Here is a 27,166-nt window from a genome sequence, read left to right as displayed (position 1 = left end):
AATATTTATGTGAAAGAAGGAATAAGCACCTGGCAGCATTTGTATTAACTTTATTAAACTAAAGCCAGAAGAAACACTGCTAAACTGTTGGTGCCGAGATTCATGCTCCCCATATTACACAGCACAAAAAAAAAAAAAGAAATTCAAGAGAAATTGACATTGCAATAAAAACATTTAAAGATGAAGCTTAACAATGCAATAAATAAGAAGGCCACGCACTGCCATGCATTAATATGAGGCAGCTTGCGTAAAGTGAACTTGCTATAATGACACAGTGCATGTTTGTGTGCAACGTTTTGATGCCAAGATACCAAGTAAATGACTAACACAAACCTTCCCTATAAATGCACAAATAACCAAGTAAGGAAAACCTTCCCTGTAAACACACACATCGCCGAGTAAGGAAGTGGCATTAGTGCTCGCGAATAAATGGCAATAGTGCCTGTATAAAACACAAATTTGCTCCCTTGCCTCCAAAAACAGAGACAATGTAAAGCAATGCCTCTACCAAACATACCAAATACAAGTTGCTGCCAACCCTCGCACATCCTGTGATATGCATAAAGGCCTGTCATACTAATCCGTCTTCTCTTCCCGCAAGGTAACCCTTCAATGAGGCTCTGCTGTGACCCAAAACCATCACACGTCCAGGTTAAACATGGGCAGTGTGTATAAAAAAGTTCAACACACAAGAAACAGAAGGTACCTCACAACATGTACATAGAAAAATGCTGCACACCATGCATAAATACATTTGGTTGCGCTATAGCACGTGTTGTTTTGGCAAACATCAGTGCACTCCAGGAACTTTCGAACTTATTGGCACACATTTCAAACATTCATGCACAAACAAGTCGAACACACTCAGAAATTCCTGTTCTTTGAAGGTGATGTCAAAAGATGTCATGCACAGCTAATTAGGATTAAGTTAGCTAACCTGTGAAAAAACTAATATAGTCTAGAATGAAAAACTAAAATAAGGGACTGTGTTATTATGATGAAGTTAGTTAAAAAATATGGCAAGATAATCCACGACTAGTGCTACAGAAGCAATTTCGAGCTAACACAACCGGGTTAAACAAACAAGTAAAAAGAAAATATACCAGAATGTACTTAAGGGCAAGAAATATTTCTCATAAATATGTGTCGTACATTCCCAGTTCCAAGGTCTTTGCAATGAATGTCGTCTATGCTAAACATCCCAGAATTGTGGTGGTAATACTACGACCATACTAAAAATGGGCTGAGAGAAGTCGAGGAATGTTGAATCGATCGGTTGTAGTACTGAAGTGACCCATCAACGACTGTGTTGATTTTGATTTCTTGAGAACATACAGGCTTGCAAGTAGTGGCATAGGGATACTAAGAAGGCATGTGCAACGTACCACATTCAATGAATGATGAATATGAACGTGCACAGCAAGCTTACGTGTGAACTCTCTACAGAATGCTTCCAACTAGTTATAAGCATACACATAGATAGAATACTGCCACTGCCTTGCATCATTCAGAACCTTACGATTGCACGGATGCTCAGGGTATGTTTCCTTGGGAGGAAAACTAAAAAGAAAAAAATGGGCAGAAGGTGATAAACGATAATGAACCCAATTGGCTAAAATGAACATAAGAAAGTAGCTCTTCTCCTTCCTGCACGATACAGTACTGGCTGTAAGGGGGACAGGTATGCTTATTTACTTGGCTTTCTAGAAAAATGAAACATGGATGAAAACTGTGCAGCCAGGACACAAGAAAATTTTTGTACAAAGAAGAGGAAGGTGAAGCTAGCACCGGCTCCCTTAAACACTACAGGTGAAAGTCTTGCACAAAGAGCATGGTTGCTAGTCAATGAAAGCCCTGCCTCACCCTTCCTCAACCATACGATTTCTTGAGAGTCCCTCGTGGCAAGCCAAGCTGATTTAATATACAAGTGCCCAAGCCAACAGCTCTGCAGAGAGGCACACTGACGCAGACTTCACACCGCGACACGAACAGCGAGTGGAGACGCAACAGCAGGCGCAGCCAGAAGTTCTTCCTCTGCATCGACCTCAGCCGCAGGTTGGGGGGAACGGATCGCGAGGGTTCGGCTTTCCTCACGACCAGAGCCAACGACTTCTATCCGGTCAGAAAAGACAGACACCGTTGAGAAAGCTACACTTTCGGGTTCGGTCTCTATGATCCCCGCCAGCGCCATGTAGTGGGTGCCGCGGGCGTCTGTGGCATAGCCACAGCGGTGGGTGTGCCCGCACAGGTAGAGCGCCACGCACGGGTGCGCCTCAAACAGGTCCATCACATCCCTGTAGTTCCACAGGAGGCAGTCGGCATTGGCGCTTGCGGGCGAGATGGCCAGATGGCCTGGATGGACAATGACAGCAAATAGGTACACTGAACTTCCGTTAATTCAATCTTGACAGAACTGGCAAAATGGAACGAATTAATTACCTGGCAGGCAAAATCAAATGAAGTGGTATTGTAAAATGACTGAACAAGCCACTGCCTCATCAGCTAGTATCTGCCCAATTCTAACATGCCCCAGAATCAAATGTGCCTGCAGTTTTTCATGGTTTCATAGTACTACTATGTGCACCCAAATAAAATGTGCACCAGATCTAATGACGGTAAAAAAAAATGTAGCTTGCTTGCAATCTGGAAATCATAAATAAGATGAAAACCGAAGGGTTCGCCTTCACAGAATGGAGGTTTGTTCACAATTGATGTCTGTCGTCATCCATCTCGAACAGCTTTTTATCACTGTATATGGACTACAACACGTTGTCCTCCATGCCGTTTACTGTGTTTGGTTCTGCATTTCTTGAGAGACTTCACGACCATCCCAAACAAGATGGTGGCATACACTAGACATTAACAACTTTACTCACTTGTCCTGCAATGCACGCAAGTCTTTTAACTGCCAGAAACATGTGGCACAGCTCTGTTGCTGCTACTTAATGGGGGATGCGGGACTGAAGAGTCAACTTTTGAAGTGCAGCACCAATTTTGATAAAAATTTCAGGGATGGTTCATCTTCTTGTCGTTAGAAGATGTTCTAAATTTCAGCACCCTAGCATGAATAGAAAACAGAAAATTATAGCTATCACACTGAACCACCAGGTATGTCAGCTTAGGAAAACTATCATTTAAAAAATAACGAAGATATACTAATTGTCTGTAATCACATACTTTCTAGACAGTTCATAGTGGAGGATAAGGCTAGTCGGAAATTTTTTGTCTCTGTAAAAATGTCATCACTCTAAAAACAAAGTTCATTTTTTGTTTTTGCCATTATGTGTGTGATTGTGTGTGTGTGTGTGTCAAACATCTGATCATTATTTTTGTTGTAAAATATTTAGAGATCTAAAAAGTATCTCATCTTGTTTCTGACAAAATTTCATTCTAGAAACCACCTTGTAAGCAGCTTTTGGCAAAGCAGTTTGGAAATTATAGTTTTCCAGAAATGTTTTGTTTGGCCAAAAAGTGCAAACAGGGCTAAATGAGCTCAATGATTTCAAAACACGCTATATTATCCCAAGACCAAAAATAATTTAAAATCATTAATAAAAGTGCCTTGCTTCATAGGTTTGATGCTCCTCTTCAATTCGAACCTGCTCTGTGGCAATTACTACAAGTCATCTTTGCTATTTTTTTAGCTTTAGAGCAGCACAGCACCACTGTCTGTGTTTGTAGACAAGGGTGTTGCAGCCAGGGTGTTGCAGCCAGAATTATGCCTTTATGTTTTTCTTTTTACTTTGGGGTCTGCTGTACTGTGGATGGAAGGTCTCCCACAATTGAAAAGCACAAAAAAGAAACATCCTAACGTGGGCATTCACTTCGCGTTTGGTTTCTTGCCTACTCTGCAGTCGCATATTGAATACAGTGTTCATGGGTGCTTTCGATGGTGAGCGGACACTGCCGTCTTAAGAAGAGAACTAATTTTCTTCTATTCTATGGCACAGATTTCAACCAAACTTGGCAATGAGCTTCTTTATACGTCTAGGAATGCAAAACAAATAAAATTCGAAAATGCATTTTTGTGGTAAAAATCGTGATTTTTGCCCCCATACCCCTTTAAGCATGTAAGGTGAAAGTACTCCTGTAATATATCAAAACCTATAGATTACAAAAGTGTGAGCACACATGAAAACATCATGTCAATCTACAATCTACAGGATGTCCCAGGTAATGTAAGGCAAATTGTTAAAAAAAAAAAAACAAAGCTGGTACAATACAGTAGAACCTCGTTGAGGCAATCCAGTTTCGTACAGTTTCCCTGCACCAACATTTGCGATCGAGAATGCAAAAATACAAAAAAAACAATACATTTGGTATTTCCAGGAAACACAATCTTTTGGCATACACATTCAGTATCAGTTGAACACACTTATAACAATATTCAAATGCCACAAAAATTTCATTGTTATGACTGATAACTGTTAAAACCTGGTTGTAAAAAAAATCAAAATAGGGGGATGGCAGACCTGATCTTAGCAAACTATAATGGCAGGGAGGCCAGTGCCCCTCCCCACCACCTTCCTCCATTCGGCTGCCGATTGTGCTCACTCGTTTAACCGCTTCCTTGGCGCTCCCTGATTATGTGTAACAAGCCACAGCTGTTGGCGTTAAAGAACGGCACTGTTATAACTGCAAAGAGGGGTCACAGGTGGCAAGCCATATGCGAGCACCGTCAAGGCAGCGTATTGATGGGCCCAAAAGGGGCCTATTAAAAAATGCGAGGAGGTTGCTGCAGCAACCTGTCAGCTTGAGAAATCCAGAACAAATGCTGAGGTGAGATCACCACAAGTGTCTCGCCACGTACGTCACACTGCATTGTACGAGAAAGGCCTATGTCCGTCAGCCCTGCCAACGTCCTTCTGCAAGGTATGCAGGTGCTCCACGTAGTGCAGCGGAAGGTTCCTCATGAAAATGAACCCCGGAGGGGGACTGAATCATGTGCTGGGCCTCCTGTGAGGACAACGTTGAGGCAGCCTGCCCTATCGCGTCATCGCTGCCACCGTCACCGTCGCTATCTGATGCAAGCACGTTTGCGACGATCGCCTCATTGTTTAGACGCCATTAGTTTCCAAATCTATAGCCGTGCACTTTCTTTTCACCGGCAACGTCGTGCATTGCCGATTATCAGCGGGCGGCTCAGTCACTTTCCGTTTAGGCAGCGAGTCAAAAGAGGCTGAGAAACAACGTCGCCAGGAACGATTTCGATCCAACCAGAAAAGACGAACACAAGCGATTACGCTGTTTGCAGAACAGCACTGAATGAGGAGCCAGTGAGCAAGATGCAAGCAGCACAGTTGGCGCGGTCCATTCGTGTTTCGGGGAGTGGTGCGGAGTAGAGATATGGATGCAGCCCATTCGTGTTTGGAGGGGTGGAGGAGTGACGGGAGAGAGGCGCACAAAGAAGGCTGGAAAATGAGCGCACGGCAACCGTTCGAGCAGCGGGTCATCGTGCAGCGGCTCAAATTTCTCGTTTTCTTTCTTCCTTTTCAAGGATTTTGCATTTCACGACCTTTCAGCTCGGACAACGAGCAGCCAGACTTCATCGTTATAACCGATAATGCGGCATCGGGGCATTGCAGTATGCGGGTTATTTCACCATGCAAAACATACAAAAGTTGACGGTGCAGCAGCTTCTCATTGTTATAACGGATATATTGTTAAAACTGGTATCGTTATAAGCGGGTTCGACTGTATTGCCAAACTGTGATCATATGATACAATTTCTCGCCACTAGATCCCGTATGAACAAGAAAAGGCGCGAGACCCACACGGCTGAGAGCAGTAGGCACACAAAGGGCAGCTTCTCTGCAGTACTTGCTTACTCGTGTCAAGTGAAAAATGCCGCCATTTGCTCGGTTTCCTGTTTCGGTACCAGCAAATCTCTTCGCGGGTTGTTGCTCATCGCATTCACAGCTATCGCCACTAAACCCACTGCGATAATCATCTTCACCTGTCTGTTCTACAGCGCATGCGAAGCGTACCACACACTTTAATAGGCAGTAAGCCAAACACACCACTGTTCCCTGCTGCAGGAGGCGCAAAGCGTCATATTTCGCTCTGACAACATCGTGGCATCGTAATCTGGCGTTTCGCACCAGCGTGATTTCGTTTCAGTTCCCCATTGCCATCTTAAAATGACAATACACATCAGGCACCATTCACGCTCCACCAGCTACACGCGCATCAGCACCTCATGCTGCGATTCTTGCCAAGTGGGCTTGTCATTCCACCAAATTGCTTCGCCAGAAACAGCTGCTGACCCAGGCCTAACACAAGGAGCGGGAATGTAAGCTTTCCAGTTGCAAAAACGAAAATGTGCGTCTAGGGCCGCTTGGGCCCCACCAGATTGCCATGTGTCGGCATCTCGTGCTGCAACAATTCGTGCAACACTTTGCATTACCTAGATGTCAACTAAAGTTGAGTATATCTTTTTATTGGCTTCGAATTGCATGTTTTCTCGGTTAGCATGTTCTATCACATTTTTCCAAAACATATTAACGATGTTCTACTGCAGACAACTACGAGGCCTGCGGTATTTGTTCATCTGCCTTCTTTGGCCATCAAGATAACTTTTGCATCATTTAGTCAGCTAATAAAGAGAATATTAATGAAACAAACTTCTAATATTTGAATTCAGGGCACGGTTTCTGATGGGGAAGGTTACTGTACAACAAAATAAATGATACAGTGCATTTCATCGTACTATGTCCTGCAAATTATTTTTTCCACACTTCACTTGTGGCATGCAAAATCTGAAAAGTTGCATGTGATTGCATGCCACCACACCAGCAGCCCCAAAAGTGATTTTAATGACCTAACTTCACTAATCCCCTGAAAGTGGCAAGCTGTTCATGTTAGCGTTCGCTGATAGCGAACTGCATGTTCCGCATGCCGTTCGCAGCCTACGTAATGACCAGGCGGTTGCCAAGCAGTATTAGTTCCTTCAAATTCTGTTTGGTACCACATGTGTAATGGCGTGCTAATTATGCGGCACTTTTCGCATTTCGTGCATTGTGAAAACTGCCAAGTGGCATGCTATGACAGTTTTCCTACTAGAAGCACACAAAAATTATGCAGGTGGTGGAAGAGGACGGATGTTCGGAACAAAGTAGGTCTTGTAATCGTATATTGTGCCAGTCCTTTTTAAGAGCTTGGGCTAAAGTTAGCCGGGACATCCTGCATAAGTGTGAATGTTACTTATGATTGCTGGTAAGAATTTACTAGAGAATGTCCTGTTATTATTACATGGGCCTTACCACCACATGTAGTAATTGACGAGCATTCACGTATTTGTACAGTCAAACCTCCTTAGAAAAAAGTCGCATATGACATAAAGATGCAGTCATTTTATCCGGCATTCATTATAAGCATATATTCTTTACATGCCGATATCGGCGAGACGTATTTTTACACTGCTGCGTTTCCGTTATGTTATATCCATGTTCGACTTAAACAGAAGGGCATTGGCCATACTCACCAAAGACAATGACCACGTCGCCTGCAGCGTCCGACTCCGTCAACTCCGCACTGAGCCATTGCAATTGTGCCTCGCTCAGTGCTCCGTTAGAGTCGACGAACCTCTTGTCCAGTCCCACCAGTGCATCCGGCCACTCCCACGCCTGCGAGTCCGACGTGCCATGCACCCTGCTCAGCAGCTCCGCTGCCTGCTGCCACCGCGGCTCCGACGGATCCCGGCCCAGTACACTCTCCTCAAAGCAGTCCAGGGAAATGAGCTTCACGCCTGGCACGGGGCTGAAGCTGCAGGCAGAAACGAGGCCAAAGATGCGAAAAGTGAAAGTTCTTGCTCACCGAAGCTCGCATGGCAACGCACAATTGAGCACAAAGTGCGCAGGAGCAACAGCTTCGTCACGTCCTCGGACGATGAAAATTGCTTGCCATAAGGCGAAATCAACCATGCAAGGCCCACTTTCTTGTAAAGCCCTCACTTTCCACTTTGGAGTATACCACACACACACACACACACACACACAAAAGCGAAGTTTATTGACAGCAACCAAAAAAGCAACAAAGAACACTGAAATAGCTTTCCTAGTACGTGCTCACTAGTCGTACATTCATGGGATTCCGTGCAACAGACATGTTGCAGTATTGGATGCCAGTAGGTAGCCACACGACTGAGTCACAAGATGCGCACCCCGTCCAGTGGAACCTTTTGAGGGCCATACATTACTACATGTAATTTTCTATGGAATACAATGTTACTGTAGTACAGTGCAATCTACTTATAACAATATCAAGAAGAATGAAAAATCCGTTCGTTATAACTGATCATCACTATATCTGGACTGCCATTTAAAAAAAAAAAAAAAAAAAAAGCTGCTGAACGTATTTTTGTAGCTCCGAAAGCGAATTTTCCACCTATGATAAAAAAAGTGATGTTGTAGAAAGAAGGCTGTGAAAAATGAAACGTTTATTTATGTCTCTAAACAGCGCGTCAAGCATTAGGCGCGCTGAAATAGTCAGAAATCCGCACATGCTTTCCCACACTGGCGGGATGCCCTGTGTGGTAATGGCGGCAGATACAAACTCGCGTAGGCTAACTTTTCGCCCCTTCTCGGTTAAGGGGAACTTGGCAAAGCAAATTTCTCGATTATTCTGCATAGAAAACGCCACCCAAAAAGCAGAATTTCCATCGTTATATTCGACATGTGGTGAATAAAATATCATTATATGTTTTTTTTTTTCTCATAGCCCTAATGCATAAGTCGATGCTCTGAAGTCAACCCACCATCATAACCGATATATTGTTATATGCAGTATCCTTATAAGTTTAAACTTAGAAACCTTCACGCATTTCGCTCTGGTAGCATTGCACTACTAGATAGCTTGCCACCCCATCTACAGCACAGCCACTGCGTCACGTTCTCCTTCGTGGCAAAAGCGGCATTCAGTTCCTGCTGACAACGTTTGTGGCATTGTGTAAGAAAGGCTTTCTTTCATCTACCTCAATATGTCCGACGTAGAGATGGGCAAAATGTCTCGAAGATGATTATACACAACGCAGTCTTTGCAACAAGATGTATTTGTACTGTCATTGATGTCATTGATGTAAAGGTTGCATAAATGCACACCCTTTGAAATCGGATTCCGAGAGAGCTGTCAGTGCTGCAATTTGGACAGGCATGAACTCTCTAGCTCAAAGTAATTGCAGGAGCAGGAAATGTGTCATGAAAGATATATTTCTGACAGTGCCCCCAAGATATGCAAAGCCGGAAGCGCGTGGCAGCATGCAAGGCCAGAACTGAGAACAGTGCCCGGGTCGATGCGCACAGGCTTTCCAAATTATCCGATATAAAGGTAAATCTCAATATAACAAAGTTGGTAAAATCAGCACTTTACTTTGCTAAAGCAAAGTTTCCATCTATTGAAATTCGACTTTTTAAGCCAATAGGTACAGTCGCCAATGAATTTTTCTTACGCAAAAGGGGCTGCAAAAATTTTCCAAATTATTGGGATATCGGAAAAATCAAATCTGAATGAGAACAGTTTCGTTTGCAGAACTTAAGAGTCAAAAACTTGCAGAAATCACAGCTGCGAAAAATGCAGTTCCAAATTCCTGTGCGTAAAACAGGCTTTTACCTAACTTGCCCAGTGGTTCAAACCTGGCCACAATCCAAATGGCCTGCCAACCGGCACCTCACCTGTAGTAAAAGACCGGGTCGTCCGTGGCCGGAGGCGTCCAGTTGGGCAGCAGGCGTGGGCAAACGTAGCGTCGCACCAGGTCGCGCCGGGTGCAGTTGTAGAGCTCGTGGTTGCCCAGCGTGTGGTAGGTGGGTAGCGACCCGTCGTTGGCCAGGGTGGCCAGGACACGGTCCAAGCCACGCCCGCAGCCCGCATTGTGGTAGTCTATCAGGTCGCCCAGCTGAAGCACCAGGCTCAAGCCTGGCACGCGGCTCCAGTGGGCATACGCGCGCTCCACCTGCCCCACACGTCACGACACAAATGATGTCAAGTGACCGACGCAAGACAAATGATCAGCACCAAGTAGAGGTTAATTATTCCATGTGCACTGCACAACAAGAAGAGTGACAAAATAAGGCTGCTTTTAGACAGCTTGGCAAAAGCTCTCACCCCTTGCAACTTGGGACAGGGATCAGCATTAGAGCACTAACAGATCGCTTAATACTTCACATGGCAAACTACATGCAATTCACTCACGAGCAAGATATATCATTTAAGACTGCAACAAGAAACTTGATGTATAAAAATTGAAGGTGTATTCTACTAGTACTAACACGTAGGGCAGAAATTTTGAGGATAACAAAGAAGCTTGAGAAGCAGTCAATACCATCCAATGAGTAACGTAATGGAAAACAATAGCTGTAACGCTGTGAAACAGCAAGGAAATGTTGTGGATAAAGGAGCCAAATGGGGATAGCTGATATCTAGTTGGCCTTAAGAGGAGGAGTTGGGCAGACTATGTACAGTAAAACTTTGTTAAACCGTACTTGCTTAAACAGTAGTTTCATTTTAAAAGTAGTGAAGTCAAACCCCCGACTCAGCGGCCATTCAACATAATGTCTGTTGTATCCACATAAACCGCACCAGCTTATTGCATACGCATTGGTTAATACGTAGTGTTTCCAATTTTCATCGCGCAAACACGGCGGTGCGTCGTCTCCATCAGGCAGCCTGGCAGAACAACAAGCCTCAGAGATCAGAACAATGGCTTCCAAGTTCCCTGTGCGTTTGCGCGTGAAGCCACACCAACATCAAGATCATTTTGGCGCCATGCCAGAGCGCTGTGGCGTCGTGCAAGCGAGGACTCACATCATGCCGAAGCTCGAATAAAAAAGATGCTGGGTGCTCAGCATAGAAGAAAAATTAGACATTGTTCGTGCTAGTGAACGTTATACGAAAAAGTCGGCGCTAGCACGCTACATGGGTCTACTGTTGACTACGGTGTGTGGAATTTGGAATACGAAGCAGTTGCTTAACAGCGCTGCTGCGATTGCGAAGAGATGTTGGCTACAAGGTTCAACTTTTTGCCATCGTTGCCTCTGTTGTTGCTGAAGTGTCACCTAGCGACAGTGATAAGGATGACACGGAAAGCAACAGCACGGGTGATTCAGGCCCTACAGTGGCAGAAGCTGCGCGTTATGTCAGCCTCATGAATGCAATCGTCGCGACGAGAACAGCACCCCACAATGAAAAAGTGCCCAGCGACTTCTGCAATGGTACCACGCCTGTGCACGGAGAATATGCAATGCCAACGAGGAATCTGCCATGCGAGTGCTTGCCAAGAAGAGGGGGCTGGCTGAAAAGGTGGCTCACAGCTTCAGCAAGTTTGAGGCCGCTGTCGTCGCTGCTAGGCCATGGTGGCACCAAACAAAAATACCACTTTTGTCGCACAAAGTAAATAAATAGAGCATGTTTCTTTCCCCTTTCATCGCACTCTCTTTGAGTTCCGTTTTTGACAGGTAAGTGGGCGATCTCATGCTATTTCGGTTAAGGAGTACTACCATTTAGTACATACTTTTTCCAGGCTCCGGCCAACTACGGTTTAACGAGGCTTCACTGTAATGTGCACAGGAGATAACCGATGGTCTAATGATACGATAAAATTTGCAGGCATGAGATGGATTCAGCTTGCGCAATACGGAAGTAACTGAAGACTGCTGGGAGAAGCCTTTGTCTTGCAGTGGAAATCAGCAAGACTCGCCAGCGATGACAGATGCAAGTCAATTGCTTGATGCACATTCTGGAGCAGACAGCACTCCTACTTAGAGGGGCATTGTAACTTAGCTTCAGAATTAGAGTGAGTGCAGTGCCTTCCTATTCATCATTTATAATTTCTGCAGTCAGCCATGGTATCATGTAAGTGGGAGGGAATTTACAGTAAACAACGAAAAACAAGGACATGATTTCAAGTTTCACACAAACACTCAAACTGTGGATTCCTTTGAAAACATAACCAAGCACAGTGAATACAACTCAAAAGCAAATCAGTACGAAAAAACAATATAAGTCATGAATACAAAAAGTGCACAGTAAGGTAACATATAAAGGTTAAATTGTGAGATGGTCGAGAAGCAGCTGTTTGAACTTCAAAGGGTTACGCATGCGCAATGGTTCGAGTCACACACCAGGACGAATTTTTCTTCAACTGCAAGGCTTTCCTTTTGAAAAACCCATATGGGTTTCCTTTGAGGCGTTTGATACGAACGGGTGGATGTCCGATTTCCTTTTATTAAGAGAACAAAGTGCCGCATCGACAGCTGGCGAAGAACAGTTGTGAAACATGTCAGAAAGTGGCATTTACTAGGTTGCATTTTTTTATAAAGTTTTTAATATGACTTAAATTCTTAGGGCACTTCCTGCACTTCTATTGGACGATCGGGCTGTCATGCTGGGTCACTACCCTTTCTCCCGCCAACTTGAATCACGGTGTGTTACATAGTTCATGGTCAAAAGGGTAGCCGATCAGGCCGCTATGCTTAGGGAATCGGGTTCGAAACCAACCACCGGACCAACTTTGTTCGGTGGGTACACGCAGTCGTCAATCAACCTCTCTGACGCCAACTTGGGTCGCAAGTATGTGTCACAAGGTGTGTGTCGCTCTTCAATGAACCTGTATGACGCCAACTTGGGTCACCGAGTTTGTGCCACTCTTCGACGAACCCCTCCGATGTCAATTTGAGCCACTGGGCATGGGCCTCTGGATATGGCCCCATTTTTCAATGACAAAAAAAAATCCTTTAAAAATTTTCCGGTGTTCAGCGGAATCACACCTGCGTCACATACATTTAGACAATGTCACGTGAATATGTATATTGGCAACCATGCCACGTGCGGGCTTTGTGGCAGTGCCAGTTGACGGCACAGCATGCCCAGAGAAGAAACGCGAGGGGCTCCAGGCTGCATAGACACCTGGTGTACGAAGCGTTTCAGCGGTGGCTATACGAAGCGTTGCTACATAGCTTCAACGCTAGTCGCACTAACTTCGACATTCATCGTGAGGTGGGTTCTGCAGTTCGTTTTCTTTTTCCTGCGTTAGCGTAGGGATTAGCTAAAGTTTCGAGGTTGACTGCAGTCGTCAACCAATTTTTCAGACATGGTTGCGATTCTGCCACAAGCCCCCACAAGTATATAAGCGATAACCGCAATTTTAGACACCACAGAGCGAGCCATTCGATCTCTCGGATTACACTTGTACAGCGGCGCAAGAAATCTGGCATCACTATGACCAGAATGAGCAAAATTGTTGTTTTGCTACACTGCCAGTGCCTCCGCAAAACCAGAGGTTTAGTCCTTCAGCTTCTTAGTTCGTAGCCTAGTCAATCCAGTAGTCAGCGGCCAAGCCAAGGGGACAAGCAAAGCCAAGCTGGGGAAGGCAAGCTGCACGTTTCATGCATCCCATTTCTAGCTTAACGTACCTAATATAAATAGCAACAGAGTCTCTGGGGACTTTGTCTTTTTTTTTCTTTTACAAGTTTTTGTCAGTCAGAGTCACTAGCCACCTCCACTCTTGCCATCTGTGCTGATGCAGGCCCAGTGAAAAATTTACCCAAGCTCTGAGTGCACTTTCCCGCGTCTATAGGGACAGCATGACAATGGCTGAAATACGTTGACGTGGTCATATGTAAACATATGTGAATATGTAAACATATTCACATCCCACAACCTGAAACACCGCATTCACAAGCCAGTTGCAAAATAAAGATTTTTTTTTTCGTGGTAAATTCATTGTGGGTTTATGGACTTCCGATTATTTGAGGTTTCATGCAATGCAGTCGCCGACGGATTTTTCGGACATGCTCGATTATTCGGTCTGCTTCGCGGCACCGCCATTCTCCTCGTAGACCATAATGTATAATAACTGCCGAAAATTTGAACACCTTGCAACCTGTCGTCTGATTTTTCGGACACTCCTTGAGCCAATTCGATTGAGAACACCATGCACTGACTCTGACCGGTGCATGGTTCGACTTGCTGAACGCCATTTTTGCTTTGAACGGAGCCTCCTTGCTGCTCCACGAAGTAGCGCCACTGCAAATCCCTGCTCATCATCATCGTTTCTGCCTGGTTCGATAGAGTGGCTACAGCAGTTGCGGTCTCAGCTTAGTAAGCCATGTCAAGACAATCCAGCAGCTGACTTGCTTTTTTCTTTGTGCCCGACACTGCGAGTAGGCCACGTTTTTCACATTTGTGCGACTGGTGTCGGCAGGATGGCGTGGTGATGTTGGCTTTGTATGCTGTGTCGAGGTTGCAGTGATTTAACGCGGCATACGGAAACATCCCGTCAAGTGTCTAATGGTGCCGACAGTTCCCATGCAGACTGCGCTGGGGAATGCCAGCAAGCAGGTGCCGGGAAGCCTAGGATTTGTCGCCTTCCAATGTGCTCCCTACTGACGCCAAAAATGTTCTGCCGTGACCTGCGCAGTGGTTGCATTGCGATTCTGGACACCGTCTCACAGGTGCTGATACTGCTGTACTGACATGCGCAGGAACTCGACGACGGCGAGATCATTCGTCAGGTTTCTGCTGCACCACCGGATGATGACTCAGACTCGGAAGATGACGCATCATGGGCTACGCTGCCATCGCATGCGGAGCATGTTCAAGCAGTGACTGTGCTTGCAGCCATCTATAGTGACCGTACGACCCTCTCCAAGATTCAAGCTTATCTGAATGCGCGTAAACGGAACAGCGTGCAACGGCACATTCACGATTTCTCAAGCTTACTGCCGAGCCTGGATAAGTGCGTGGAAATAAAGGATTTCTTTTTTTTCCTTCTTAATCTGTTTAATCTTGACACCTGTTTATTCGGACATTTCAGCAGGCCCTGTGAGGTCCGAATGAATGGTCGGCGACTGTACCTGCAAGGTCTGAGGAATCTGTTGGCTACTGTACGTCATCTCATATTGGCGTGCATACTTGAGCTCTGTTCCTTGGGCACCCTAACTGAAGCCTCGCCTTATATTTGAATAAATATGGTACTTCCAATCTGGCTTGTGCTGCAATATAGCTCCTCTGCTACAACAATAGTTTTAGGCGTGAAGCTCACATTTATGCACTTGGCAGAACTCACCGTAAGACATGCACTGAGCATGCCTTGCAGCGGTCTGTAACTGAAGCTGCTAACATGAGAAATCAGTTAACAGCAAAATTTAACAGGCTAACCAGCCCAAGAAACAAAGTATGCAAAAGCCCAGTAGCCATGTAAGTGCTTCCAGAGAATGCTTTACAAGCTTTCTTTTTTAGTGGTTTCATTCTTCAATGTCAGAAACAAAATAAGAAGAAAACAGACGTGAGCCTCATATGTTTTCCAGACACCCCAAACAAAGACTAGAGAACAACGAGTGCCTGTTTGCAGGAAGCCACAGCGAGTGGTGCATGCTCGCCTGGCACGTGCGACAATCAACAACGCACTTCTGCAAAAGGAGTTTGATATCCCTTATCAGTGTTGTTTTTGGCACGCTCACAGTCACGCCATGTGGGGAGCTAGGAGGACAGCTGCGTTCTGTTATCACACCTCTTTCAGCGGCAGCAAAAGGAAACTGGGCGATCGCAGACACACCCACGAACACGATACGAGAGGCAGCAGTGTGTGCAAACAGCCATGACGCTCGGCCAATAAAACAGATAACAAGGTGTGCAGTTTGGCCTGGTGTTCGGTGTGAATTGGCTCAAATGCCAGAAGCATCCTGGCCACAAGTCACCCGGGTAGAGTTTCAATATGGACAATTTGGCTGGTTGTCACGGTGGTCCAGGCAATGAGGAACAAATTTCGGCGCTTTAAGCAGCAAAACCACGATCTGATTTTGAAGCATGCCCTAATGGGTGGGTGGGTGGATGGGTGAGTGAGGAGGGGGGCCTCCGGATTAATTCTGTTTACCTGGGGTTCTAGAACATGCACCTAAATATAAGTACACGAGCATTTTTGCAATTCACCCACATCCAGTTCGACCGTCATGGCAAAGATTGATCCCACTACATTGACTGATCCCACCTCTTTCTACAAGGAATTCAAGGAGCACATTTATTTTCAAGGAGTTTCAAAGGCCCTTGAATCTCATTCTCCAAATTCAAGGGTTTACAAGTATTTCAAGGTGATGTGCGAGGCTTTGCTATAAACTTCACATTTACGTATCTGCATCTAACCCCCCTTTCGTTGTTTAGTGCATGGTTTATTTTCCAAGGCAACCATAGACACTGCAAGAGACTGTGGATTATCTTTTTTTTTTTATGCATCGCATATTCTGCCTAACTCCACTGGTCCCTCTTCACCAGCGTATGATTTAAAGTCAATGCCGCTTTCTTCCCATTTCTATGCCTATTATATTTCATTCCATAGCTTAGTGTTCTGTCCTTAGCTTTAATTCAGGTACGTTATTCTCCAAGCTTCAGCTTTATACTTGTAAAATACTTCACGTCGCTTTATTTTTAGCGATAGTGATTAGCTGCTGCTAGCAACTTGGGTGAACCTGCCAAAAAGTGATCAAACCAATTCTGAACCAATAGAGCCAGCCAAAAAATAAAAGGTGCAATACCTGGTTCAGGGCATTCCTGTAGTAGCGTATGAGCGACGGATCATAGCCTGCTGGCTTGTCATCGCAGTCTGCATACTGGACGTCAGTCAAGACGCCAAAGGTCAGGAGAGGCTTCTCACTTGATGCAGCAACGTTACTGCAACAGAGTTGTTAGAGAGTTTTAGGTAGTCCACTCCCTACAAAAATACCGGGTTACTGTAAGCGTGGACGGCAGTAATGATGCTGGAAAAAAAATTCGTAGCAACTAACCAAATGAAGATATTGCTGACGTCTATATCAAGAACAGCGCAACAATTCTTGCAACAAATGAAGATACACTAAAGTTTGTATGAAAAACATAATGCAATAATTCTTGCAAAGTAACCCTATTAGCAATAATATTTAAGAAGCAGCATTCCAACTCTATCCGTCATTTAGCCTCTGAAGAAGTTTGAGCAAGGAGCCAAGTCTAGCCCAATATGTGGATCTTTTTTTTGTAATTTTTTGCAGTTTTAAATTTTCACACACAATACTAGAAACAGAACTTAGTGTAGTGAGAAAAAAATTTTTTTTCAGTATGCTGCTCTCTTTGGTGCTTTCCTCAATATTCAGAACTGAAGGGTGCAAAATAAAAAAGTAGTTCTGTTTAAGACAAGTGATATGTCAGTATGGGGTTACTTCCTTGAACACTGAGTGCAGAATGACTTGGCAGACTCATAATGCAGCTATTAGCTCAATAAGTTAAAAAATCTTTCAGAGCTGCCTTCTAACACAGCAGGGAATTAATTGAACATGGTACCTGTCTGATAGCCTATCCTATCGTGGCATTCTATGCAATCCACAAGGGAAAGAAATGTTTTTATCCTTTCACATGTGCTTGGAGCGATCATGTCTTGTTATCACATTACCTTTCGTATGAAAGAGTTAAGGTGAAGCACCTGCCCTCAGCCAGAGCTGCAATGTAAGTCTGGGCTCCATTACAACAACGGCCAGACAAATATTCAACCAGATTTATTTAGATGGCAGAAAAATTGAAATGCGGGCGAGTTGGAACCTATTCATTCTTGAACAGCGCACATAAAAAGAAAACACGAGAAAAAATACAGGACGAGCGGCGATACATAATAAGTGCGCTGATTGTTCCTTTGGAGTACTGTATAGGATTCCTTGCACACGTGGTAGTGTCTACATCGGACAGACTGGTCAGTATGCAATCAGGCTATGCGAACATGCCGATTCCTTAGAGGGAGTGGTGTTTTCGCATCTTGCCAGCCATTGTCACAATTGCAGCTGCCTGCCTTCGTTTGAGGATACCTCAATCATCACGAAACACCATGATCAGCGCACACATGAAATTGCCGAAGCATATAAAATAGTGAAGAACAAGAACATGCACATAAGTCAGTCATCAGTTTCCCTATCAAGCGAAGAGATCATATTCATTGATTGCTCGCAAATATGTGATTATTTTTTACACGTCATGCACAATCACTGTCCATATAATCTTTTTCTTCTAATAAAAACTTGCGGTTGTTAGATCAGCGCTGGTCCTATATTTTTTATGTGCACTGCCCAAGAATGGTTATTTAGACAGCTGGGTTTAACGTCCTCAAACTGAACAGCAAGTAATGAGTAATGCCATAGTGGTGGGCTGCAGACTAATGTGACAACCTGGGGTTCAACATGCACCCGAGTTTAAGCAGGCAAGTATTTTTGCACTCCATTCCCATTGTAACAGCAATACAAAAAGTGCTAAAAATGTTCAAGCCCATTTCGCTTGCAATAATGTACAATCACATGCCTATTCTATTAGCATCGCATTTAACTGAAACATACTACCAAACTGTCTTCTGTCCCAACACTGATATAACGTCTTTGTTCCAATGTTGAGGCAATTTCTAGAGATGTCACTATTCTTTCAGGGAAGCTGCTCAGGGGAGTTTCACAATGACTCTCGTGTGGCGGCACCGGTGCGGTCGGTGTCAAATGTCAACGAAACAATGGCCAGCAACGTCGCAGCTCCGAAGCAGCCAAATGACTACGGCATCTATGAGAACGCGCAACCAGACGCCGGCGTCGGTGGAGGGCTTTAACCAAGCCACCAATGCAACTTTCCCAGGCTATTGAAATGCGTAGCCCGACGTTTACATTGATACAGCACAGTAGTGCAATTGGAGAGAATTGCCCTGTATCCAATAAAGTGCTTGCAAAGTATCAGGTAGATTTTGTGCTGCGGCAAACCAGACTGCTAGGACTTCCAAAGGCTGCGAGCACCCCCTTACAGAGCTTCACTGTCTTAGACATACGAGTTGCTCAGATTGGCCTACTTTTGCAAAGTAGTTCACCTCTCCCTCCCTCGGTAATATATGAATATGGAATACGCTTTCTTATGCTTTGAAGGCAAACTAAAAACGGCAGCAAGAAGCAGCACAATAATTACGATAACTATAAGATGGCGAGATAAAACTAAGAGATGTCCCTCAGTGAGCAATCTCATGAAAGGAGGACAAGTGCCAAAGGAACAGCCAAGGCATTAAGTGCTATGTATATTGTGGCAATTTACATCAGATAAATTTTCCCCGAGTTAGTACTTGGCAAGAATTAAAAATTACATTATGGGGTTTTAGGTGCCAAAACCACTTTCTGATTACGAGGCACACCCCAGTGGAGGACTCTGGAAATTTCAACCACCTGGTGTTCCTTAAGGTGCACCTAAATCTAAGTGCACAGGAGTTTTCATATTTCGCCCCCATCGAAATGCGGCCGCCATGGCCGGGTTTCGATCCCGCGACCTCGTGCTCAGCAGCCCAACACCATAGCCACTGAGCAACCACGGCGGGTAGCAAGAATAAATGAGCAATGTTTTTCATGTGGAACTTACGCAGTTATCAGCACAGATTAAATGCACAAACCTATTTTTTTTTTTCTTTCAAGCATGAATATTCTGCACGCAGGTTACGTGCCTGACTCATATTAATTGACAACAGGGAGATAGTTTTTATAGAAGATAACAATTTGTCACATAGAAGTTTTGCCTTTACAAAAAGTGTTGTAAAATAATTCAGAGACATGCAATCTCTCCCCCTTACACCATTTATAAGCGTGCTAAAAAAATGAAAATGAACTGTAGCCAAGTGCTCCAGGTTTGCTCACCTCATCGTGAATCTTACACTCTGGACTGATGGCAGGAGTCCAAGGAAGCGTAGAATGTAGGCCCTAGAAAACAATTGAGCCACTATATTACAAATGTCAGGCTCTTATTACTGCCACCCCTAGTACAGTTAAAGAGAACCTTGGAACAAACTCCTTAAAAGAACAAGACAGCAATATCTGCACACAGCAAAACTGCTTTCACAGAAATTCCGAAATGAGTGTGGGACTAATTAGGAGCCCCAATGCAAGAGCGCTGCTGACACAGCAAGAATTCAAAGATACCTGACATGGCAAGCACGTGAATGAATACTAAGCTGTTTTTAAAGTACAGCTGCACTGAACTGCAGGCAAGAATAGCATACTAAGCAATTTGAACAAAGTACGGTAACAACAACAAAGCCAAAACGCACAGCTTTGTAATTCGTCCCAATTGAAGTACTGGTACTAAGTGAAATAATAATTAAAGGTTAACCCATAAATGGACAATACATCAACAACGTGGACACTCACAAATGCATTTTTGAACAGTTGCTAAAATTGCCATCTCATTCCTTAAAAAGCTTTGTTTCAAGGTCCCTTTAAGAAAGGGAATCAGAAGGTAGCTCTGGTCCTCTGCAGAGTAAATACAGTCAAACCTCGTTATAATGAAGCCGCGTACAACACCATAACCTTGTTATATCCGATATATGGTTATAAGCATATACTTACTACATGCTTTAACTTGCAAGTGGCATTTTAGATTTGCTTCACTATATCCAATATTTCGGTGTATTCGTGTTCATTATATCGAGGTCTTAAGAGGGCAGTTGGAAAAGGGGGTTGTCAAAAGGTGGCAGCATCTGCCAGGCATGCCAGATGCCACCAGACACATATTTACCTTTCTCAACAAGCCTCCAATGTCTTCTGGCCCATGCCCCACACATTACTAGGCTATCTACCCCTTGCCTCAAACTAGGACACCCAAGCAAACACTCCTCAGCTCCACCACTGAGAGCACTTATCCTTTCTCACTTCTGAAACATGTCCGCCAGGGACGAGACAAGATTGCAGGAGGAGGCAGTGTTATCGGGCAGCTGGAAGAAGTGAAGGAGAGGGGAACCACATCCTCTTTGTTCCACCGATACTGCTCTAGCCAACAGCTGCTGTCCGAGGACGTCTTGACGGGTTCGGCGAGCAGACGTGCCGCTCTCCTCGGCTCATCGGTTGCATCACGCATCTTGGGATGTTGCTGCGTGACGAACACGTGACGGAGGTGTGATGCCGTGTGTGCAGCTAGAGCCCTACGAATCGTGGGCTCGACGACGATAGGGGGGAGGCGAGAGCTTCTAAAAATGAACAACCAGCTGCAGCCTCAAGAGATAGGCAATGGCCGCGGAGCATCCATTTTTCTTGGCAGAAGTGTGATGCAATGAGATGATCTGCTGAAACTTTTGTTGTGTGCTCGGGAGGGAGAAGGTGCTGGTACTCTGGAAATGCCAAAAAAAGAAAAGTTCCCACCTGGGCTATGACAGGAGTTTTCGTTCCTCTCGTGCTATGGAGCACAGAAAGCTGAGCATGACTGCGCACAGAAAGCGTAGCAGGCAACGCTCTTCATGCAACTCAAGCCGCAACCACACAACGCTTATCTTACTCAGCATCTGCAGCTGGTTTTAGGCACAGCACACACTACAATACTAATCAAGAAGATTTATTAGCATAAATAATTGCTTTGTAAAAACAAGTGAAATTCGAGTGAGCTTGCACAATTGTGTGAAGAGACTTGGGACAAAAGACAAAGCTGCAGTCAGATTTTCACTGAGCCAAGTCGCATCACGTAGCTGCATAAACATAGAAACAGTTTTTAACAAAAAGATATCTTGTAACTAAGTAAGCATTTACAACTATGAAGCAGTGTTTGCAACTTGGCAAAGAAGTTGCTAAATTTCGCGAAGCTTTTAGTCTCCTTAATGACAACCTTGCTCTTTTGAAGTTATGGCAACCTTTTTGGCGACTCTTCAACGGTGCGTGTAGCCGGCAAATTGCCCCGATAGAAAAGACTGACCGAGTGCGATGACTCATGTCCATTTTAGCCACAGGGGATACATGCGCCTCCCTTTGCTGCTACTTCTGAAGACATGGCAAGTAGCTTATTAGCGAGCCACATGAATGCATCAAAGCTGCTTTTCTAGGCAAAGCACAATCTCGAGAAGCGATACCGTTTTGAAAGACCAAGCGTTGTTTCGCCTTATCACTCTCCGACCGCTGCCTTGCCCCCGCAAGAGGTTAAGTAGAGCTACAGGCTAAAAAATGTCACAGACGACGCCTAGGAACAATTAAAACATTGCAAAGACATTTCTGAGCAAGTCTTCATCATCGTCACTTAGCGACGCTTCACAAAAAAATAGAGTGTTTTTGGCTGCGACCTGGCAACTTAGTCTGAAAAAGCTTCTCTTGCCTTTGCACTTCAGACTCACTGCAGGTGCCAGTATGAACTACAGCTTATAAACACAACAAAGAAAAGCAATCCACTGTTCCTTCAACGCACAAAAAATATTGCTGCAATGTTAACTGGTGCAAGCTTTCAGTTGGTGTCACCAGATAGCAGAGTCTTAGTCTTTCCTCACTTGCTTCAGATGCGAGTTTACTTTGGTGCCGGGCCAGTGCCTAATCTAAAGAACAGTAGCGTACTATACGACTGCTTTTCTAATTGGCTTCAATAGACGCCAAGAACCTGGATTGAAACCCTACACCAAGAACATGAACTCAGTCTCCAAATTTACTGACTGCATTGGTAAGAAGAAGTGTAGATTAGCATTAGCATAATAGCAGGTAGTAACATTAATGAAATTTTGCCAGGCCTACCTACAAGCAAAACAGTGCATCCAATATTTTCAAGCTATACATGAAACCAGCTGCATATGCTTTACACACTTCAGCACAGCTTGAAACCATTACAGTTGTAAGAAGCACGCAATGAAGCTCAAGAATATATTTTATTGTGCATACACAGGAAGGCGGGCACACTAAATGCAAGACGCTTCATTCCTAATTCATTCACACAGCATCTGCGAGTCAGGAATCAAAAGTTTATTCCCACCTTTTGCTTCGCACCCAAAATGGCGCACTGCCTTTCGCATGCATGCGCAAACCATGAACTTACCTGCTGTGTGAATCAGTGGCAATTGCTGTACGTTAATGCCCCCAAAAAATCCTCAAGCAATGGCATGTATGCTAGTTTGCAACAAAAAATGGCTATGCGGATTCAAGAATTAAATGTGCTCAGAAGCGTTTTATTAGTTTCAGGTATTTTTCTAAACATATAGGTCAAGGCCATCTAAATGCGAAGCAAATTTTTTTTTTCTATTTCTGGCCTTGTCATACCACATGGTTAGCCAGTGATTGAGCATGCAAACACAAAGGCCTGGTTTTGCATAATGGACGCAGCATGACAATACAAAACACGTGCACGGAAACTTCCATTGTCAGCGACCATGGAAACTCATGACAGCATGACGCACTCAGCAAAACATACATGCAGAATGGCTTGCACATGAAGGTTAAATATGGCTTTGCTATCGATTGGCTAAGTCAAATGATGACTGTGAATGCCTAATATGTACAGTCATGGACAAATGAAATACAAACAAGTCATGGATAACTATAGAACACATTTTTCGTTCCCACTTTTACTATTACATGTAATATCAGCATGATTTCAGTTTGTATGCTTAATGTCAGGTGTATAAGTTCCCTGATGGCCAGATAATTGTAGCAATTCAAGATCATGCTCTCTAGTTATTGCCTGCAAAAGTTGTCCTAGTTCTTAATTTTTTTGTTTGCATTTCATTTTTCCAATACTGTACAAGCCTTCTCTAGCAGAAAATTACCTTACAGAAGACAATGAGTGCAAACAGCTAGCTGCTCCTTGCAGGGTTACGACATCCTCGGCTGCACTTCATTTTAAGCTGAATGCCAATGTGACTCAATGTGTGGAGAGCAATTAAGCCCCAAAAAGAACCAGTGCACTAAGAACAGACGAATCGTCTCGTTTTCCCCAGCAAAGTATTTGTGTCACATTATCACCATACCATTTCTTTTTTCTCTTGTGTCTAATAAGCTTTGTAGACTCTCATCTCACCATTCCTTTCTTTTCTTTTAATACATAATTAGTCAAAGTTATTAGCATTTGCTACGGCACAAACAGAAAATTAACAGCTATCTAGAGCTGTGCTTAGTAAGCTGTGCTTTAAGCTCGTGTTGTGTTACAAAAAATCAAGATATCGCAAGATCTGCTGCTGTGCGACGCACCCTTTGACAAAAACTCCTGTGTTCCCTCACACGTTAGCACAGTCCGCTAACTGCGCTTTTCATCGCGACTGGTCCGGACACCGCGGGTAATTAGCTATGAACTTTATCAAAGCCGCATCTCCCGAATCAAAACGAGCCGCACCGGCAGCCATTCACCGTTTCCGCTACGCTGCCAAGGCGCCTAGTAACAAGAGCGTGTGTGTTTATTAATAACCTCTTTATCCGAAGACACATACATGCCAGCGAAACATCACGATACGAGTCAGAACGGGCCAGCAGCAAGTTCAAGGTCACACGTGCCGAAGCGGCGCGCAGTAGTCGAGCCGGTTATTATATATGCTAATTGCACGAGGCATCCTTGCCTTCTTTGGCCCCGGGCCAAAGAGATCCCGCGCGATGCCGGATCGAACCACACAAACCAGCACTTTAACTAGTACAACGGGAACTCGACTAAAAAAAAAAAATGCAGCTGCAATCATCAGACAACACGAATGGGTTTACACGGCCTCACGGCGTGCCACGGCGTCACGCAAATCAGATAAGAATCGAGAACACAGTAGTCATGCCCTGGTGCGCGACGAATGAATGAACAGCGTCCAGCAGCGGCCGGCAACTCACCTCAGCCTCGATGAGCTTGCGTGACGAAGGGCTTGCGCGAATTTTTTTTCGTGCGCTGCGGCGGGGTGGCTGAGCACTCGGCCACGACAAGGAGACTCTTGTCACCGTTCTTCAAATATTCGTGTCAGCTTCTATCTGATCAGCGCCAATGCCCCCGTCGCTATCTCTCTCCCCGCTGACCTCGCCGCATAGCCCGACGGGATTACAGTCGATCGAAACCGTTACCTCCTCTCGACCAGTTTTGGTTTCGGTTCGTCCGTTGAACAAGGAACCGAAATTACGGTCGTCTGTTGGATCCGACAGCAACAGTTTAGCCTCTAGAGCAGCGTTTCGCAGCAAGGAACCAAAGGCTGTACAAGTGACAACCGAAGCTATGGTTCAAAATGGAATTAAAACGTTCACCGAGCGCCAAAAAAATTCTAAAGTACTCAATGCGAACAGGATACGTGCCGCTGAAGAAGGGTCTGCACCCTTACACACGCGAACACACAAAAAATAATTTGGAATTTAGCTTGTCTTGGAACAATAACCCTATATATTGCATGTGTTTTTGTGCGCACTGATTTACTGTCATATGCATCGTTTTTCAATATGACAAATGAAGTAAGAAAAGGGCGGAAGCAGATAGAATTGCGAGGTTTTTCCCAAGTTTCTTTGATATGCGAGCAGTTTTCTTTGAACCTTCGCGTGTTCTTGTATATATCACATTTAAGTTGAGTATGTATTCTTCTTAAATTTCATTCATTATTTTGTTTGAGAATTGTTGGTGCCAGCTGCCTGGTATGTCCAGCCCCCCTTTTGGTGGTCCGGCTATTCGCAAGCACTAACATGCTTTGGTGGACACGAAATGCAATGAACACTCAATAACGATACTAAAGCATTATTATTGATGAGAATACACGTGTACTTCTGATCTGTAATTATTTCTTGAATGCACAAAATCTCATTTCATCCATTAAATGCAATTTGCAAGACACGTACCCAGTTTGTCCTTGTACACTATATATAAATCACTTTCATTGCCCCGAACGAAATGTTTTCGACCTTAATTCTGTGTGTATACAATCACGAGCATTTGCAAACGAAGGAAATGCTGAACACCGTTTATCTTGAGCAATACCAGGTATCTACAGTGTATATGGTGGAAATTTGCTGCTGCCATCGGCCCAGCAGAGAGTGGTGCTAGACCAAGAAGAACGCGGCCTTGACGTCAGAGTAGTGCTGCGCAGTCGGCTCACAAAAGCGATCGATATTTTCAAGCGAAGCTTGTATTGGCTCATAAACGGTGGTGTCGTGGTCACGCGAAAACCCAGTTGCTCCCAGGTGGTTGGTGATGGTAAACTTTATCGAAAGGAGGCCGGGGAAAGGGCGATGTGGCTGAGGGATCGGGCTCAAGTAAGGCCCTGGGCTGCTTGGCCTTCTCCGCCCAGTGCACCAGTTCAAGCTGTCGGTCGACGTCCCCGGACCTGAGCCAGGCTGTCCAGTCAGTCTCGCTGCTGACGGGGGGATGAGAAAACGGGAGCGAGGTCCATTCCCAGATTATGTGTGTGAGTGTACCTGTTCGTGAACAGAGCCTACATAGGTCGCTTTCCTTGACCCTTATGATTTTGTTAACGTAGTTTGGGTGTGGGTATGCGTTTGTCTGGAGTCGCCTAAACGCGACCGCTTGCGTTTTATGAGTTGCTTGGCAGGTGGTAGGAGCGCGCGACCCCTCAAGCGATGCCTATAGGCTATTTCGTTATAAGTCTCGCAGGGTTCCTCGTGTCTCTCCTCCTCGTTCACACCATCCGCCTCACCGGACGAGGATCGGCTCACGAGATCTCGAGCCAAACTGTGAGCCGACGCGCTGCCGGGCACAGCCTCGTGAGCGGGGGTCCACGCGAGGGTTTTCCAGCCGCATAGGGGGCGCCGTGTGAGCACACGGTACTAACACGGTACGCCTGTACGGAAATTCTACCGCGGACGAAATTGCCAATAGCCTGCTTGCTTTCGCTGATGACGGTATATTCGCTTCCGCATGCAAATCGCGGTTTCCTCCGCTTCCAGTGCTCGGCCAGCCGTGATTATTGTGTGTTCTATCAATCGTCCGTTATTGTGATCCGCTACCACCGCGGTCATGAGGTCGCCGCGAGGGTGTCTCGCTGCGTCTGTGTAAACCACTCCATCTTGCGAGCCGCATAGCGTCGCCAAATGGCTTCACTACGGGCCTGCCGGTGGCCCTTATGGAACTCGGGGTCCATATGTTGCCGGGTAGGTGCGGGAATAAATATACCCCCTGACCTTTCGAGGAATCGTCAAGTGTATACTTTGCAACCTCGTGGATGCATGGCCTCGAGACTGAGCTTCCGGAGGGCTGTGCGGCCAGCCGGGGTAGCGAGAGACGACGGACTTGGGCTGTGTGATGAGCGTCTAAGAGCTCCTCGATCGTGTTGTGCATGCCTAAGGCCTCTAGCCTTGCGGTGGCCGCGTGGTCCGGAAGGCCCAGGGCTGCCCTTGTGGTTCTTCTGATCATTGTGTTTAATTTAGCTAAGTCTGTGGCTCATTCGCCGGGTGGTTAATCGGTACCACGGCATGGGCGAGCTTCTTCGACTTGTGCAGGCATACATAAC

General features: G+C 45.1%; 1 protein-coding gene across 2 annotated transcripts; it reads right to left on the bottom strand.

Annotated features, from left to right (window-relative positions):
• Positions 1–34: 34 nt before the first annotated feature.
• LOC142590392 (manganese-dependent ADP-ribose/CDP-alcohol diphosphatase-like) lies at positions 35–24,739 on the bottom strand. 2 transcript variants are annotated; one of them, XM_075702477.1, is made up of 7 exons: positions 24,558–24,739; positions 20,530–21,118; positions 19,653–19,715; positions 16,521–16,656; positions 9,669–9,946; positions 7,484–7,764; positions 35–2,352 (listed from the first exon to the last, which is right to left on the bottom strand). In XM_075702477.1, the coding sequence occupies exons 3-7, from the start codon at positions 19,655–19,657 to the stop codon at positions 1,973–1,975; spliced, it is 1,080 nt and encodes a 359-aa protein (XP_075558592.1). In that variant the 5' UTR covers positions 19,658–19,715; positions 20,530–21,118; positions 24,558–24,739; the 3' UTR covers positions 35–1,972. The 2 variants fall into 2 exon arrangements, with proteins under 2 accessions (XP_075558592.1, XP_075558591.1); XM_075702476.1 differs by lacking the exon at positions 20,530–21,118.
• Positions 24,740–27,166: the final 2,427 nt, after the last annotated feature.

Source organism: Dermacentor variabilis, chromosome 8 (assembly GCF_050947875.1).
Source record: "Dermacentor variabilis isolate Ectoservices chromosome 8, ASM5094787v1, whole genome shotgun sequence".
NCBI lineage: Eukaryota > Metazoa > Arthropoda > Arachnida > Ixodida > Ixodidae > Dermacentor > Dermacentor variabilis.
This window is presented reverse-complemented; position numbering and strand designations above follow the sequence as displayed.

What these genes read in the sequence shown, in the direction of transcription:
- LOC142590392 (XM_075702477.1), bottom strand. An exon ending in ACAGGAATGCCCTGAACCAG is followed by an intron (nt 9,947 to 16,520) that starts GTATTGCACCTT and finishes CGTGTGGGGCAG; the next exon opens with GTGGAGCGCGCGTATGCCCA. An exon ending in GACCCGGTCTTTTACTACAG is followed by an intron (nt 7,765 to 9,668) that starts GTGAGGTGCCGG and finishes TTCTGCCTGCAG; the next exon opens with CTTCAGCCCCGTGCCAGGCG.